An 18,440-nucleotide genomic window follows, 5' to 3' on the forward strand; every position below is an offset into this window, starting at 1 on the left:
TCTCTCTCTCTCTCTCTCTCTCTCTCTCTGCCTATATTTTTTTTCCATCGCGTCCTCATCGCGCGGTTGCAATTGTGGCTGCAACGCACAGCGAAAAGAGGTAGCATGCAAGATGGAAAGAGGGATGCGCGACAACTGGCCGATTATTGTTGACAGAGACGACACACGGGTGCTCTCGCGAAATTATTCACGAACCGTCGCGCGAGGCCCAATTCAATTTGGCGTTGCGTCAACGCTCACTTGGAAAAAAAAGAGAGTTGAAACGAGAGAACAGCAAGAAGGACGAATGCTGAAAGGGCTGTGGAGGAGGATGAGAGATCCAGACAGAGGCCTGGATGTCTTTCTCTCTCTCTCTCTCTCTCGGTTTTTCGAATTCGCAGATCCGGATTCTGCAGCCGCGCTGGTAGCGCGTTCCCAGGTCCCTGGAAACGACCTATTTAACGTACGCGAATGCCAGCTGGTTCCATCGTAGAATCGCGGGGCGATTAATTCGGCCTGCTGGATTTTATTTCACGGGTCTCGCATGCGTAATATGTCCGGCCATTTCGGAAAAATACGATTCTGAAAATGAGAGCTTAGCCAACGACCGTGATAATTATTAGCCAGCTCGCGACGTCAGTTCTCGACCCGTCTCATTCTGACGGCGGGAAAAATGGTGGAAATTCCAGGAAATTTTTATACGCGTACAACGCGACGTTGCAAATGTATCTGAAAAGTTTCACGTGTGCGTGCGTGTGTATGTGCGCAGGCTTTGCACGGTAACGGAGAGAGAAAAGGTACTCTTAGCCGAGTGCATCAACGGATTGAAGCGGAAAGGAAAATAATCCGTGCTGAGATCGCATCTTCTCCAAAATCGCTTGTGCGATTTTTATCCGTTACGATGGGATTCTGCGGTAACGTGGATAAACACGGCAAGATACACCTGTCAAAACTCCCGCACTACCGTTCTGCAGATAGTAACACACAAAACGCAATATTATTTTATCTCTCGAAATATACAGAGGATCTTTGTAAAAAAAAAAGAGATACAGAATTCTATCGTCATTCGACACCGCCAATTCGCGAAATATTTTGCGGCTAAAAATTTCACAACGTTCCACTGGATATGTAGCGGGAATTCAAGAAGGTGAATTAGTATCAAACATATATGTATATTTTTCTTAATAAGCGTGTGTAATTTAATTAACAAATACATTAAACATATATTTAAACGAACGTTTTTACGTGAAACTAATTTTCAGCAGCTTCAACTTCAACAGAAGTCTAATAGAAATAAGATTTTGATAATTTTACGTTCCAAATTTCAAAGTTACGATCAATGACGTTCTTTATCTTAAAACTTCATTAATGAAAGTCGCCGACTTGAAATTTCTTTCTCCCCTGCCTAACGACGCCCGCGCTTTATCGGCCACACCGTGTTTAGGTGGCACACGCGCGCGGCGAAAACCGTGTTATAAGTTCCAACGAATTAATTCACCAGTGGGAAAAGCGCGGCGCGGCGCGGTGTGGCGGCGTCGGCGGGTCCAATTTTTCTTATGGCCGGGCATGAATTTCAGCGCGCACTGTCCATTACGCCGTGCCCTTTATCCTCGTTAACCGGCATTCCTCTCTTCCCGGGTGCCTCGCCATGTCCCGTCGAGCGTTCCTCGCATCGCGCGACGGGATGCCGCGCGTCCCTTCGCCCCGCCGTCCGCCGCGCGCGTCTACGAGCCCCCGCGTCGCGTTTATCACCCCGCACAGGAGGGACGACGTTCGCCTTTATCACAATATTGCGTAACTCCCGCGGCCTTATCAGTTTGCCAGCCTTTTCCTCAGGCAAGGATGAGTAGCTTCCTGCCTGCAAGGGGGTGTGCTATCTGCGCGCGTAAAGTTCCAACTCGCGCTATGACGTGCGGTGACGGAGAGGAAAGTGCCTTTGAGCGAGCAGTAAAATTCCGCGAGCGAAATTAGACTTTACAAGCTTTAATCTTTTAGATTCATTTATTAGATATAACATTAACTGATTGTGAGACAATTGAGTAAAATAAAAAATAAATGTTTCCTTATTCTTCCCACCAACATTTCTTATATGTTGTAATATATCGATTACAAATTTTGATCAAACGCGTAAAAATATATGCATATAAGCATATCAAATTCAAACCGTGTTACATTATTCATTGAGCTGACTGACAGCATCATTATGCCACAAGGGAAATATGGCGATTACAAATACAATAAATCAATAATACATAAATTTAGTCCGAGATTGAAATATTCATAAATTATTTAACTATTTACTTAATTTTAATGTTAGAGAGATATGCAATTCTCCGTTAAAACGGAAACAAGTTTATTTATATCAATAATAAAATAACGTTATTAACTTTAGATATTCGTATATAGCGTTAATTAATGAAATGTATATTCTAACAATATTGCTACCTTGCTGCACTTCCCCTCTTTTCATCACGAGTTACAGCACTTACAGCAACTCTGTTTCGGCGCTTTGACATACCGTCGTCGAGGCAATCGAAGTAGTCGTTCGTATTGGAACACCTAGTGACAGCTCCCAGGATAGACTCTCTTGGACTATATATTGGGACAGGGCTAAAGTTTGATGTTACGTCGTTGATGAAGTAATTCCTTTCGCGTCATGATGTTCGAAAGCGTATCTGCGTGCGAGCAATCAAGCGGCAAGTTTCTAGTATAACCATGCTGCCACTTGCTAAACATCGTCGCAACACTGTTTAGAACTGTGTGGAGGGCTCAAAGTTGACCGCATTCGCCGCATTAAACTTCCATACACTCGGACAAGATTTTCTCACCGCGATAAACGTTCTTTATAAGCTTATGAAACGAGAATTCTCAAGCTTCAAATTCATATCGGACATTGGCACCAGATACATGTCGAAAGATATTCTCTGTTCAAGTCAATAGGAAATTCTTATTGAGATAAACAGATCGCGGTTTAGAAGTAAAAATATTTAAAATAAAAAACAATAATTCAATTCTCCGCAAACGGATGATAAACGCTCGCTGAAACGATTAGCTTTATGCAATATATTTCGACCATATCCGTATGTCGTTCGATTAAGTGACATGTCAGCGACATAACCGCGCGGCTCAACGTTCGCGGAGCCCTTACAAAAGGACCTGTTCAGGACGTCGAATCTTGTGGCCACGTTGAGGATGGCCGCCAGATCTCGCGGCTGGTCTTGCTTTATCGAGCTTCGTAGCTAGTTAGACGTCGGTATTAAATGCAAATGCCAAACGCCCATTTAAATTTTAGATGCAATTAGATTCATTTACTCTCCCGGGGGCGGCAATTATTCGACTTACCGCGCAAAGGCGGCGGGTGGGGATGAGGAGAGAATCGTATCGCGGTGAAAATTTTCTGAATAAATCAAGCGCCGGGCGATGCACGAATCCCACAGCTGACCCCGTGCGCGCGCGCTGCTGTTTCCACTCGGTGCTGTGGGCACAAACGGCCGCGGCATGCTCGTCGCGATTTACGATCTCGATAACTAGCGTTTTATTCATGGAGCGAACGCTCGTTGCCTTTCTCTGGTGACTAAGTAGCGACCGGTGCGAAAGAAAATAACGTGCGTCGGAAGACGAATTGCCCCCTTCCCCCCTCCTCTCGACCCGGTTGTCACCGGCAATTGGTGTGCATGCAGATTCGACCGAGGAATGTACCGTGAAGTAGAAAATGTTATTTAAACGTGTTAAAATCTGAAACTCAGGATAAACATAGACTTGCTCGTAAACTGTTTAGCATACGCATTTGCTGGTAATATTTGCTCTTATACATGTAACGCGAAGAGCTCCTTCACAATAAATTACAAATATTATCATAAGGTATTTAGTCTAGAGATAATATTCACGTGTACATATGACAAGTAGTTGAATTTGGTGGAGATATTGCAGGGAGAGAGAGAGAGTCGGTATATTATTACAACTCTCCCTCGCTTGGAGTTCCGGACGTCACATCGTGACAGTCTGCAACCGCACATCATTAAATACATGCGAGGTATTAAGATCTGGTTTCCCTCAACCGCCGATAGCTGTCCTAAGTTTTAACAGCATCATTTGTCTATCCAAGTTCTCCCACGTACACGGATTAATAAACCCCTGGTATACGTGGACTTTGAACCGCGTATTATTCAATCGTAATAAGTCCGTGGATTAAAATCATCGAGCAATAAAATGAATAGATATCTCTCTTGCAATAATAGAAAAATATTCCTTACAATTCTCTATCTATGCGATATTTATCGTCGTCACAAAATTACAAAATAATATTTTGAACAATTGAAAATGGCATTCTAGAACGAGATACCCGATATCTCATATATACGTGTACGTGTGCGCGTGTATGATCCTCTTAATAGTATCAGCTATCAAGACGGTAAAGAGCTTTCGAGAGGAGCACGACTTTGCTTGCCTTTGCGAAAACGGCTTTCCTCCCACGATATCGGAAATTGTATTTTACGAGAAGAGCCTGCTTTGCGGCGCAAGAGAATAAAGAGGTAAACGGGACTGATAGCCTCTACAAAGAGAATATTGATAAATATTAAATTACAGATATTAATAAATATATTAATAATATCAGTGCACGCACGCGCGAACTATGTGACGAAATGCACTCACATTATCTATAGTGATGTAATAATGAATAAATATATCAAGAAATTTATGTAACAATATTAATTAATGTAACAATACGTTACAAAAAATTCTACCATTATTTTACAAAATGAAAACAGTTAAATCGAGAATATACGTGTTACGAGATAAGTAAACAATGTGCTGGACAAAATGAAGGAGCATACACGATATGTCCCGATTTTCATCCCTGTCTACTTATGCGAAGTCATTATCTATTTTATACATACGGCTGTGCCGTTAGCAAATTGCAAACACGCAGTTACAATCGCGTTAACGCGTCGTGCAATTTACAAAATTTATTTCGGAATATATTTGTTGACGAGTTTTCGTAAACCCGGGCAGTTTACACAACGACTGAACCGTCAAGTTACCGTTTTTATCCGGCTAATTATTTCCATTGATCCGGCGCTCCTAGTGTATATGGAACAGGAGCGTGCATTCCGCACGTGTTGTTTTATTCGCAACGCGTATTCGCGCAAATAAAATCAACAGGACAGAAATAAAGGTAAAAAGGGGATGTACTTTCGCGATATGGGATCGCGAATGGGATCGGGGATGTATGCCCGCGAGTGTATTATACACGATGCGCCTGCACGCCAAGCACGTGCGTAACATATTCACGGGTTCGCCTGGTTGCAAATTATTATTTAATTTTACCTTGTTGCGGCTTAATCTATCTACCGTCACCGAGATACCGCTGCTGTATGATTATACGGCAAAAAGTCGCGAACTCATCGTCAAAACTCGCAGTTTTTAATTCAATTATCGCTGCCGGCGCGTGTAAGTTGGATAAAAATTCAATTTTCTGCATCAATATAATTAGCCCTGCATTCTTCGCTGCACCTGGTGTCCATTAAACGTCACGGATCGCGTGCTATTTGCGACAGATCGCAAAAAATTTTAATTAATTCCGTAGCGAACTGATGCTCGCAATGTAATAATGGTAAATACCGAGAAAAGAACTTATGTATGTACGAATCAGCTCGTTGAAATATCGACTGAATTATATGCGAAATTCGCATTCGAACATACATAGGCAAAAGAGAATATTGTATGACATATGTCTCGATAGTGCATGACGAATCGATACACCTGCTTGCAAATGCTTCAACTTGTTTACACGTTTCCGTTTCCGTTGGCCAAAATCCAAAATTCGCAATTGTCAGCTATAAATCTCAACCATGTTAAAATATATCATTCACGGATGAAGTATATCATTTTTGTAAAAAAATGCTACTTCTCGTAAAATGTTTCATAATACACCGTTAATTTTATATTAAATATAAAGTCATGCATTTGTTTTACAAGTACAAATCAAAACTAATGCTGTTTGTTTCAATATTAAATTCTTAATAAGTACTTCGATTTATTTGTTTCTAAATTTTATTATACGAAACAACGGCAATGAACTAATTTAAAACTCCGCTTTTAACGCTAAAGACATACGGGTAATACAATAAATGGAGAAATAGATAAAAACACGTTCCGCGAAAAACGCAATTCCTTTAGAAGCAAGCACGGACGGCGGGACATGCAGCCTCGATGACGAATTTAAAGGCAAACTCGTGCACATGTGCTTTAACTCCACAAATCCATTTCAGACTCGGAATCAAGGGACGCCCGCGCGCTAAAAGGTAAAAGGTGTACATGCGGCGGTATATAAAAATACGCATTTAACGACTTCGTGCCCGATCGTCAATAGTACACACAAGAGAACTATAATATATATAACTACATCACGTCGTTCAAGTACAAATCGTTTCGTTTATATCGACGTGAACATGAAATTATTGTTTCTATAAACTGGTACATTGCATATATCATTTATAGACATGTAACAGCATGTAGCTAATATAATTCAATTTTGTCTTACAACTTTTTTTTACCCTATCTTTAATCTGTCTCAAAAATGAAACATTTTATACAATATACGTACCGTATATTCATTTATGAATATGCGTTTACTGGCAAATTGTTTGTGAGAAGCAACTTTCGCGTAAATATTAATATTACATATTCATTTACTTTCGCCTACGTTGGATAAGCAAATTATTATCTTGTTAAACGTAATAGTTATTTTCGATTAAATTCTTCTCCGAAATATGAGTATAATAAATCGTTTAGAAGAACGACGGGGCACACGTTCGATATGGAAATATAGTTTGCTCCCGTCCAAAGCTACGTTATGATGTAACATATCTACATAATCCCGATAATTAATCATTAATATCAAGATAACGTATTGCAGAGGTGTAACAATAATGCTAAACGTGAGATACGGGGATTATGAATATTCATCCACTGATGAAATATAACTGTTGCGCTAATACGGATCGTTTAAATCCGTTTCCGCACTCACACTCTCGCGAAACTCGTTCGCAATATAATTCGCCGTATTAATGTCAGAGCCAAACGTGAGAGAGCACAAAGTGGTGGTATCTGTCGCGACAACTGTTCCCGACACACTGTTTTGCCGCTTTTGGTGTGTGCATGACTCGCCCGACAACGATCGCGAGACGATAGGCGCGGAAATGCAGCAGCCATGAAGTAGGCGAGCGCTTAACGGGGCGGAGAAATTAATTTAAATATAGCGGCGTAGTTAGTTCGTAGAGTTTTGTCGCGTTAAATGTCCCTTTTCCATCAGCAAACCTTAAAGTTTGGCCGTGAGAGAAACTTATTTCCTAAATCTATTTTAAATCGAGTTAAAGCCAATATAATACCTCTTGTTCAGCCTAGGTATGTGTAAATAAATTATACTCACAATTATAGAATTTTAATATGTCTTTTATGAAAATATTCCACGCATTGTCGAGACGATATCCAATTTGTCTTGTAGTGACAAGATTTAATTATATATATATGTATTAAAAAAAGAAATTTTCTGTTATTTCTCCTGCTACGCGCGCAATAATTGTGTAAATTTATACTGGAAGATAGTAAACTCGCACGTGTGCGTGGCAAAGCAAAAGCTTCTGCTCGACGAAGGCTGAGCATATTTTATTGCGTTTAGTCGCACGAAAAGTCTCAAGATAAATGTGCCACCGTACAATATATACAATAGTTGCTCAGAAAAACTTATCGCGACAAAACATATACAATAGAACGGGGCGACGGGATGATCGCGCTCCATCTTTCTCCATAATGTTTCATCGATCTCAACGCGAAAGGAAAAAACCGTGCCATTGTCTCACGAGTCGGGGGAGTAAAGATTTTCGCCCGGCAGAGAACTTCCTTTTTTCGTAGTTTTCAAGAGAAAAGGAGACGCGCTACGAAGAAGGCATGGAGCATGCCTTCTTCTTTGTGCGCACACTTCGGCAAAAGTTTCCATGATCGAACTCTTTGCACGAAAGACGATCGTTATACTGGATCTTTCCATTGTAAAATCCGCCATTGAGAGTTCCTTCGCCTTACGCTCTCCTATCGGTATATGCCTCTCTGATATCAGATAATAGTTATAAATGGGTCGTCTCCCCTTTCATTCCCGAATAAATAATGAAACACAATAACGCTTTAATTTAAATTGCCTCGGGAGAATCACATCTACGAGAAGTAAACTCATTAACAAGTTTCCATTCACGGAGGCTACTTCGCAAAATTGTCATCGGTAATAATGGCGACATGAGAATGCTGCGAGATTGAGTAACATAAAAAAAATTAATTAGAAAGTTATAATTATATGTTCTCTCTTGTGGGCCAGTTATTTTTAAACATAAATTACATTAACTTATAAAGCGTGATTCGTGCTTACATTATAAGAACATGAAGTATTTATATAATTTTAGAGATTCATTAAGCTTGATACAAAATTTTCTGCGCAAAGTTTTTCTGCATGTTAATTACAATCGTAAATATTAAATTATCAATATTTCCTTTTTCATATTTCGTATAATGCAGTAAAATTTATATATTTTACGTCATCGCTGTCATGATATAATAATAAAAATTAATATCACAGAACGTTTAACGTAACGTCAAAATAAAACATTAAAACGATTCACAGATATCAATTATATATTTCGACAATATGTATGAAATATAATTTATTCAATTAATTTTATATTTCACATCCAATATATAAAAACATTTTTATACAAAAGATTTTTTTATAACGTAATTACTGTTCGATTTACAAAAGAGGGAAAGCAGGTTATGTATAAATAATAAAACGTTATTAATAGAATAAAAATAAATACTCACTTTCTATTTCGGTATATTTATAAAATTATAAAATAGTGCAATAATCGAAGAACAATAATTTTACTAGCAGGACTTAACAGAATAAAATTTTATTATCGATGCCTGTGTCATCCTCTCGTATGCATTACAAATAACGATGAGAATCACATAGAATCGTCCATGCGGGATATCATTCGAGGAAGAGCGAGAGTGGAAAAAGAACGGTTCTCTTTTCCACGAGAACAATCAGAACTGTCGTTCAGCGGCAATATGACATATGCGGAAGATTGTGGTAGAGTGGACACTCCCCTGAGATTACCATCGCATATACCGCAAAATGATATGCAAATGGAAGGACTTGCGCTGCATGACATCCCAATGGAAAAATGCATTTCATGCATTTTTAATAATAAAAATATAGAGCACATTAGTTATTTAAATGAGAGATTCGGTAAACTCTCATCGTAATTATAAATTTTTTATTCTTGTAAAATCCTGTTTATTGTCATTCTTTCCGTATCTTAACTCCACACAACTCAATGAGAAAACTAATAAAAATTACTATTTTTATATTGACATTTTTAAATATTTCTGTAAAAAAAGTAAATTACACGGCTGATTACAGCGCTTCGAAATTGAGTTAACTGCTACCAATCTGCTACCAATATTAACTATTTTTATTCACAAGCCATTGAGAGTTGCCCGAGGATATTTACTTCGATTTATGTGATATTAGAGAACGTATGTCTATAATCGCATATACACGCATGTCGAGCAGTAAGATTTCTACGGAACGAGAAGCACCCTTGGGAGATAGTGTCCGAGAAGAGAGAGCGATGAAAACAAGTGGCTGAGAAAAATCAAGAGAGCAGTTCGACAAGCGAGAGGAGTGTAGCCCGGCAATAAAACGCAAGGGGAAGATTGTGGAGTAAAGGCACTCTCTTGAGATTGCCGGTGCACATGCTCGATACTGACATCACGGAAAAAGGAGAGGAGAAATAAAGATTCTCGGTATCTTGGCATCTACGAAGATTGCAAAATATGTATCCTTTCAATTGATCTTCTTACAACCGGCTAATATATCACTTGCAAGATATGATGATAGAAAATACAATAAAAACTTTTCGGAAATTTTTGAAAGAGCTGCACGTACGTGTATAATTAACATCTGTATATGTGAAAACAATAAAATTAACTTTCGCATACAATTAACTGTATATGTATATGTCAAGGAAAACTAATTTTTATATAATTAACAATTTTATATAATTAACTGTATAGAAGTTAATTTTATTACTTTTATATTCATACACTGGGAAAAAAATTGTTAAAATAACTAAATGCGTTTTCTTTGATTCAATTATATATGTTTTTGAATTAAATATACATCATTAACATGATATTTTTGTGAATTAACAAGTATTTTGTTGAATTAACAAATGTTTGCTTAACAGGCCGTGACCGCCGCATTTAGTTGAATGAAATAATATTTTTTTAAATCAACAATTTTTTTTCTCAGGGTATAAAAAAATAATAAAATTAATTTTTATTATAATAGTTTTACTATTCTTATATGAATATTTAGTCTTCTTATTGAGTTGTGTTGTGCGGAGATAAGATACGGAAAAAATACGTGGGATGTATTTAAAAATTATTTTTGATGTATCACGAAGTATTTAGTAAAATAAAGCAAAAACGCGCTATAGTGCAATGTAATGCTTATTGAAGACATTTAATTTAAAGTGTGCTATAAAGCACGCGTTTAAAACGTTTACGTAGAAATTTATCAAAAGGCTATTTAGAGTGTCGTGGTTCGCTGAAACATTCGACCACACGGGAGATTTAATGAGCTGCGCTCCCATCGCTAGGCGAAGTGCAATTGCAAGGGTAAATGCATGTGGCTTCATCCAAGTCAAAGACGATTGTTTTGCTGTACTACGCGTGAAGTATCGTAACTACTGCAATTGGAACATGTTGGTAAATACAGCAATGCACACGATCGAGATAAATCTGCGGCGCTTATACTACACGATATTGCGTTCTATCCTGCTTAAGTGCGCAATTTCATAGCGGATGTACGCAATATGATGTAGGATAAACGGAGGAAAATCATTTTCAATATTCAGTGATGACTGCATACAGTATATAATATCACTCTATGCTGTTTGGATTGCAAATTTCTGTTTCTATTCCATTGCAATTTACACTCCATTTTATATTGTCGAAAAAGGACAAACTTCGAAATATCGTTACCGCGCTCGTATAATCACGGAATTCGTTATAATTTTTCTGTTCATGTGTAGATATGAATGTTAAATACATTTATAATGGATTTAATAAATTGTAAGAAGTAACAGAATTTTGTTGAGAAATTAGAACGTCTTGATAATTAGATTTGTGCTTGATATTTTCAATAGCGAAAATTCAATTGGGGAAATCAATATTATTCACTTTTAGAAATTCAACTTTAAATAATTTAATTATTAAGTACAAAAGTACAAATTTAAGTACAAAAGATAAAATGAAACTGGGTGATACATAAAATCTACTCATATTCTTGATAAACTCGACTTCGAAGTCGTGCAATTTTATTAATTAATGGTCCAATTTAAAACCATCGATTATTATTAAATTGAACCTTTGTAAACTTTTTGCCGCAGAATTGAGATCAAATTTATGAAAGGACATATTTTTGCTATTAATTTCCATATTTTACCGTTATAATATTAGTGTGATAAACAGATAATCGCAATGCGAATGATAAACGAGCGTTCCCTTCCCGTTGAATATAGACTCATTCGCTGTAGCTTTACCGGAAAAGCGGTTCTCCAGAGAGAAGCCAGCAATTCCCCGAGATTTCCCGGCTCGATTTGAGAGATTATCATACAAGCTAGGCGTCTATTTATGTGGAACAAACGATGGTCCATGCGACGGACGTTGCCGGGCGGTTCTGATTGAAATGCGCCCAGTAATTTCCGGTTATTTGGCGCATACAGTTATGCTCGCGACGCGGTGCATTAGGCCGCCATGACGCCGGCAACGTTTGATATGGCGCGGAATGCGTAGTTCTACCATGGTCCATTTCCATTCGCTGCTGTCCCGTATATCGACGTCGATCAACGTCGACGAAATCGTACGAAGGCTTACGCGATTACAGAGAGCTAATATTGCGGTGCTTTTAATCGATCCCTGTGCAAAGAGGTCTAGGCTACAACATGATCATTTCAAATTTGGACTGTACGCGGACCGAATTGATTTATATGTTTCCTTGAAATTAAAGCGCAATTAAATTAGTCTATTGGTAAGAAGTGACAACTACTATTAAACACTTTTCTTGAATTGTTTCTTTGAAATGATTACTCCTTTATGTAAAAATATTTTTTTATTAGAGATTAAATTGCACAGTAAAAGCATTATTAATATATTGCTCTTATTTTCATTTGTCACTAATTTTTGTATCATTATTGTAATATTACATTTACTGCAACTACATATTTCATAAATTTTACAAGACCTGATTCTCAGTCTCAGATTCTAGATAAATATAATTTCTGCTATACATTGTTCTACGGGCGAGACGTTTAATTAAAGTTGTAAAAGGTAATGCTTCATCTTATCGAAATTACTTACGTTAATGAGATCCAGCTTCTCGTCGTCCAGCCTGCAACAAAAAGCGAAAGATGGTCTTTTAGATGTAACGGAAGCTAACAATTTTCCGTCGACATTTCGTCGCTGACCGACGTTGAAATGCCGCTCGGAATGAACTGTAATAACATTAGAACTTGACAATGTACGGGGCGACTCGTTGACGACAGAAAACTATATTCCCCGATGCCGTGCCAGTTCTCCAACCTACCAATTTCAAAAGTTCGTAGTAAACTGGTGGCCAAAACTAATTTTCCAACTAATTTCCAAAATAGGAATCCCAAACCGCTCCGGTAGATGACCAAGAGATTACGTTCACAGCACATGACGCGTAGAACACACATATACTGAATCGGCATTTTATTCCGAATCCATGCATATTATTTGTAACATTTTTTTTATTTTAGAGATCTACAAACTTTAAATTTCCAATTGGGGGGGGAGGGGATCGTAACTGCACAGTAACGATACTACGGGAAATAATTAATATAATTCTCATGAATTGCGAGTACTTCGGAAATTAATATGTATACCAATTTAAATGAAGCCATAACAATATTTACACGGAAAGAACGATTTTGTTGAAAGGTTTAAAAATTTTGCCAAAAATAGATCTAAAAATAATTTTTTATTGAATTATCAAAATAATTTGTTGGAATGTTAAAACTGATAAGCATTGCTATAAAACGTTTTGATATTCTAGCAATCATTTTGACTTTCGCACAAAATTATTTTGATTATTGAACAAAAATTATTTTCAGATCTGGATTTAGCAAAATTATTCTTTCTGTGTAACGTTCAATCTATTATAGCTACATACATATCTCGTTATGCATATTTTGAAGTGGCTTTAGAAATGGATTATTATATTGGAAGTACATCGATATACATTTGTCCTTTATGAAACGAAATTGTTACTACCTCTTTGGCCATTTCGTTCACATTAAACCCGATCAAAGTTCGACTTCCGAGTTCCGTTTAACCAAGACAGACGACGCGCGGGCGAAACCGAAGTATACGCCGGGGCAAACCTTCTCCTTAACTGGCTAATTCCTCGATTAACATTTTAATTACCCGATGTACGAGGCGAAAGTTTGAGCGAGCTGCCCTAAGCTTCAACGGGGGAAGAAGATTAGAGTCTCGTTAGGGTGGCGCGAATCCCTCCCGCGATCCCCCGCGCGCTCCTCCGCCGCTTTTATCCCCTCACCCCACATTTCATCCTCGGGACTAATTTCGCTCGGCCTGATATGCGTTGAAGAAAATTATTCGTCGGCTTATTCGTCTGGCGTCTATCTTCCGCCCGGAGGAACGTCGTGCAAAACGCGGCTGAGAACGGAGGATGTCAGACACTCTTGTGGACAAAGCGCAAAGGACTTTAATCTCGGTGAGGGGCAAAAAGGTGCGGTATGTACGACGATACGCGATTTCACGGTGAGTACTCTCGCGAGACGGCGCTTTGTGTGAGCACGTCAGAAGTTGACGAGCTGCCGTTTTCCGCGCGTCGCGCGCGTTTCGCGACCGGTGAGTGAGCTCGGAGAGTTTCGGCGATTAGAAACGTTGTAAAGCTGTTCTTTGCCCAGCGTTATTCTGCGTTAATTCACTTTCCGCGTGGGCAAAAAAAAAGAAACGTCAGCATCGCTAATATGCAAATCTTCGCTAAAAATATAGGAATTAAAACTATGCAGTTTTCTGTTTCAGTTTAATATTTGATAATATTAGATATGGAAATGCAAAATTATAACATGAAACGCGCGCACTTAATATTAATATTTCGCATTAATTGCGTGTTTAAATTTTCTAGAATAATTTTAGAGGAATTCGTTTTTAATATGAAAATTGCCCTTAATATGAAAATTTGTATATTCATTATAATTCTTGGCGAATGATCAAACAAAATATCGGGCCATTATATATCGTCCGTTAATTGTTCGTTAATTGTTGCAGATCATTATTTTATTATTTTTTCTAGTACGTTTTTAATTATCGAGATTTTATTAACATTATTTGTTGATGACAGTATTACATTGTGTACAATAATATTTTAATTGAATATTATTTTATTTACTATGTTAAAAGAGATAGAATGCAAAATATTGCATTTTATGTGAAACTGTTATTTTTAATATGTCTCGGGAGGGATAACAATAACATTAGAACGACTTGCTGTTTTGACATCAAAACAGAAATGAAAATAAATTTTCCCGTACAGCAAGTATTACATTTTTCACGAGAAGTGAGATCTCTGTAAATATGAATTCTCGTCGTGGGTGAAAGAGAGAAAGAGATAACCATCCATGTTAAATCATACATTATCAAACAAAATGCCAAGAAAGACGAGATTGCGGCCCTGCTCTAATGAAGGCAACGTATGCACAAAAATTATTGCGCGAAAGTAGATTAACCTACTTGTCAGCAAAGTATATTCGTGCCGCGCCGCGCCGGTTTACTTAATATTATCCTTTTCAGCGTACAAATTTATGGGAGCTCATATTCGAAGATAAGCCCAGGAGAAAAATTAAACAGGAAGAAGAAAGGAGTTGTAAAATCACTGGTATCCCCCGTATTTTATTTAACGGTACTTAACAAATTTGATGACAAATATTAACTTTAAATTACAATAATAAAATGCAATCACAACAGTAAAAGCCCGCGTGTACGAAGGAAGTATTCTCGTATTGTTATAATGCAATAACATAGTTTCGAAACAATCTCGTTTTTAATCATATAGAGAGAATGCCTGCGCGTTAAAACTGTAGGGCCGAGATTAAAGCGGCAGTTTAACGTCGCTGATTAAAAGAAAAAGTTATCTGTACGCCTGCTCTAAGCTCGCTGTAACTCACACCCCTCTCACTCACGCAAAGCGTCTCCAATTCACCGGGCATGTCTCCTGTGTCTTGACTTTTTAGTCGCGACCCTTTCTCTATGACCATTCACCCTTCGCTTCCGCGTTCACGAGCTCCGGCGTCCTTTCCTCGCCTGGTGCTTTCAAGCCCGTTGAACTTTTTGTTTCAAACGCGGCGCGTCGTGCCTCCCTTACAAGCGAGGGTATACGTACACTCGGTGCCATTTTCATTTCACCCGAGTGCGCAATTTGCAGTTTTGCTCGCAGGCGATTAAGATGCTTAATCTGTGCGCGCGAGCGGGTGGCCTACTCTCTTTCTCTCTCTCTCTCTCTCTCTCTCTCTCTCCTTCGCCCTTTTCTTACACTAGACAGTTTCAGCTAATCCAACTTATCCCTTCGCCCCTTTCCTCATTTTCTCCGCCGTCTCTCCGAAATCCGAAATCTTTCTAGTTTTTATTTTCTCATTCGCTTCTCATGTCGCTCTGCTCCTTCATTTCCTCTTCTTCCCTTTTTCCTTAACTTTTTTTTTGTCTCTTTTACCATATCGCCTTCTGTTTTCCGTTAGTATTTCCATCCCCTATTTCCTTTTCTCATTCACCTTCTTTCACGCGTCTACTTCTCTCCCGTGTCTTATAGCACTATTTCCTTTACATACAACATACAATTTCCTGTACATGTCGCGCCAGCACATACCTTTCACATCTCTTTTAGTTTCTATCTCTATCATCTAAATTGGCGTTGCGCAAAAACCTTTTTTTTTCCATATCCTCCATCACATTAGCCGTCATGCATTATATAATTTTGTATTAGCTAACAAATCACAAAAGTAATCAATTAACATTATTATATTATTTGTATAAATCGTGGTATTCCAATCATCTGAGAGATGATTTTAAAACAATTATTTAATTTACGATATATACCTAAACAAAGGAGAACGATTTTTTTGTAATGTTACCATTAAGCATGCCGTTTTTATGATCACGATTTCGTCTCGTCGTATCTTTTGGCAACGATAGTCTGGAACTTTGCTTAGGGCAGAGGGGGGAGGAGGCAAAAAAACTTAAACAAACGTACTTGATTTAGCGAGTTACTCGGCGAGTTATCCGGCAAAATCAAACGAGACACCACTCTCGCGTTTTAGCACCGCGGAGAACAGCGTGTTGATTTAGGACGGTAAGTTATGATCTCGAGTACTAGTGCAACGCTGTAGTAATATCGCGTAGAATATGGAGGCGCCAGATAAATTTCAGTAGCAATTAGCGGCCGCCGCGATAAAATCCATAATGTCGCCTCACCGCGGAGTCGCGCGCAACGTAAGCGCGAGCGTGTTAATTGAGTGTGAATCTGGTTATAACATCCGTGATATTCCCGCAGTAGCAGAATTTTGAGCAGGCTTTTACAACTAATTATTGAGTCTAGCGATGTAATATGCTTAATAGGTTTACAGATATGTACAGAATCAATTATTACAATTTAACTGGCAAATGCTGTTTTAATAAATAATCGGATAGGTATATGACATTTTTTTTTAACACCGTAACTGAAAACTGTTATGTTACGTTATGTTAAACATTCGCAACATTTATTTCAAAAATAAAAAATAAAATACAAAGAACTTGAGAAATACTTAAATTGTTGCAATTTTACTGATACTTTTTAATTTGCTCTATATAAGCAAAAGTCTTTTACGTTTCAAAATGTGCTGAAAATAATTATATTTAAAAAATAGATAGAAATGATAATAAATTAATAATTATGAGGATGCTAGAATCCTCAAATGTTGGTTTTTAGGGAATAAAATTTCATGTTGCCACTAATAATGATAATTTAAAAAATACGGTATCGATAACTTCTAAGTTGTGAAATAACAATTTTTCTATATCTTGTTTCCACAGACATTTGTTCCCTAATTTCGAACTCTAATAAAACAAAAATGTAGCGCAAAAACTCGTGATGTTTTTACCGCGTACTCGTCGCGGTTGGAAGTCACGTAGCTCGCGAAATCATATTACTCGCGGGTCTTATCTTTCGGTCACCTCGTAATAGGACACAGAAACCGCGCGGTATGCACGTGTATTCGCTACATTAACGAAATCAGTCATCATTCGTAGCACAGAACACCGAAATCTGACCGCGGTGCTAATGTCCTGCAAATTGCAGGCCGCGTTACGGTCCTGGATTATTGATGACACAGAATGGCTACGACTATGCGTCTCTATTATCTTTACGATCTACAAATGGGGCCGCGGTCATTCGTTGCCTTGGATAAATATGGCAATGCTATGCGATTGTTTCAAGCTTAACGCGCCGGCCGATCCGAAATATCGCCCGCTTCGCTATTTATTGCAAGGAATGCAAGGCGAAATACTGTTGGCAATACAATTTGGCGTGTGCATTACAGGGGAAAGTGTATACGATACAAGTTATTTAAGTCAATTCATTTTAGATAAAACGCGTAAAAAAAAAACGTACAATTGATTATCTTTATTTTTACGTTTCATACACATATATATATATATATATATATATATATATATATATATGTATAAATATCTGACATTTTTAACTTTTTATTGTTATCGTGGAAAGAGACGATATTACATTGTACGTATACAATCGCTACCTATAATTTCTTATGTCTATATGTTCGCCAGTACGAGGATGGTGAAACGACTTTTGGAGAATAAAAATTCATGTTGCCACTAAAAGAACGTTTCCCAGCGTAATCGCGCGCTCTATCCGCGTAAATCCACATCTGCTGAATTTGCGTCGTTATTCCCGGCATAAAATCCTTTTAAACGTTCTCATTTTCTCAAGGAAACATACGCTTTATGCAGCAATAAAAGTAGCAGTCGGTCGCAACGGCCCCGCGCGTCAACGGAGAGAGAGAGAGAGAGAGAGAGAGAGAGAGAGAGAGAGAGAGAGAGAGAGAGAGAGAGAGTGAGAGGGGGGGAGGGAGGGATACACAAGTGCCGCGTCTAAAGTCCTCATTAGGATGCAAGGAAGGTGCGTGGCATACAATATGGCAGGCTAAACGACAGTTACACTTCGTCGTCTCTTCAAAGTCTTTGAGCGCTCGAGAGCGTGTACAAGTGATAAGATTTTTCGAGCGAGGAGCACCACG

General features: G+C 38.2%; 1 protein-coding gene across 1 annotated transcript in view; it reads right to left on the bottom strand.

Annotated features, from left to right (window-relative positions):
* Positions 1-18,440, bottom strand: part of LOC105449891 (leishmanolysin-like peptidase) — a 251,269-nt gene that overhangs the window by 39,522 nt on the left and 193,307 nt on the right. The window contains exon 3 of the mRNA XM_011689342.1: positions 12,457-12,487. Coding sequence (XP_011687644.1) covers positions 12,457-12,487 — 31 coding nt within the window. The remainder of the gene's footprint in view (positions 1-12,456; positions 12,488-18,440) is intronic.

This window comes from Wasmannia auropunctata, unplaced genomic scaffold, assembly GCF_000956235.1.
Source record: "Wasmannia auropunctata unplaced genomic scaffold, wasmannia.A_1.0 LD336071.1, whole genome shotgun sequence".
Lineage (NCBI taxonomy): Eukaryota > Metazoa > Arthropoda > Insecta > Hymenoptera > Formicidae > Wasmannia > Wasmannia auropunctata.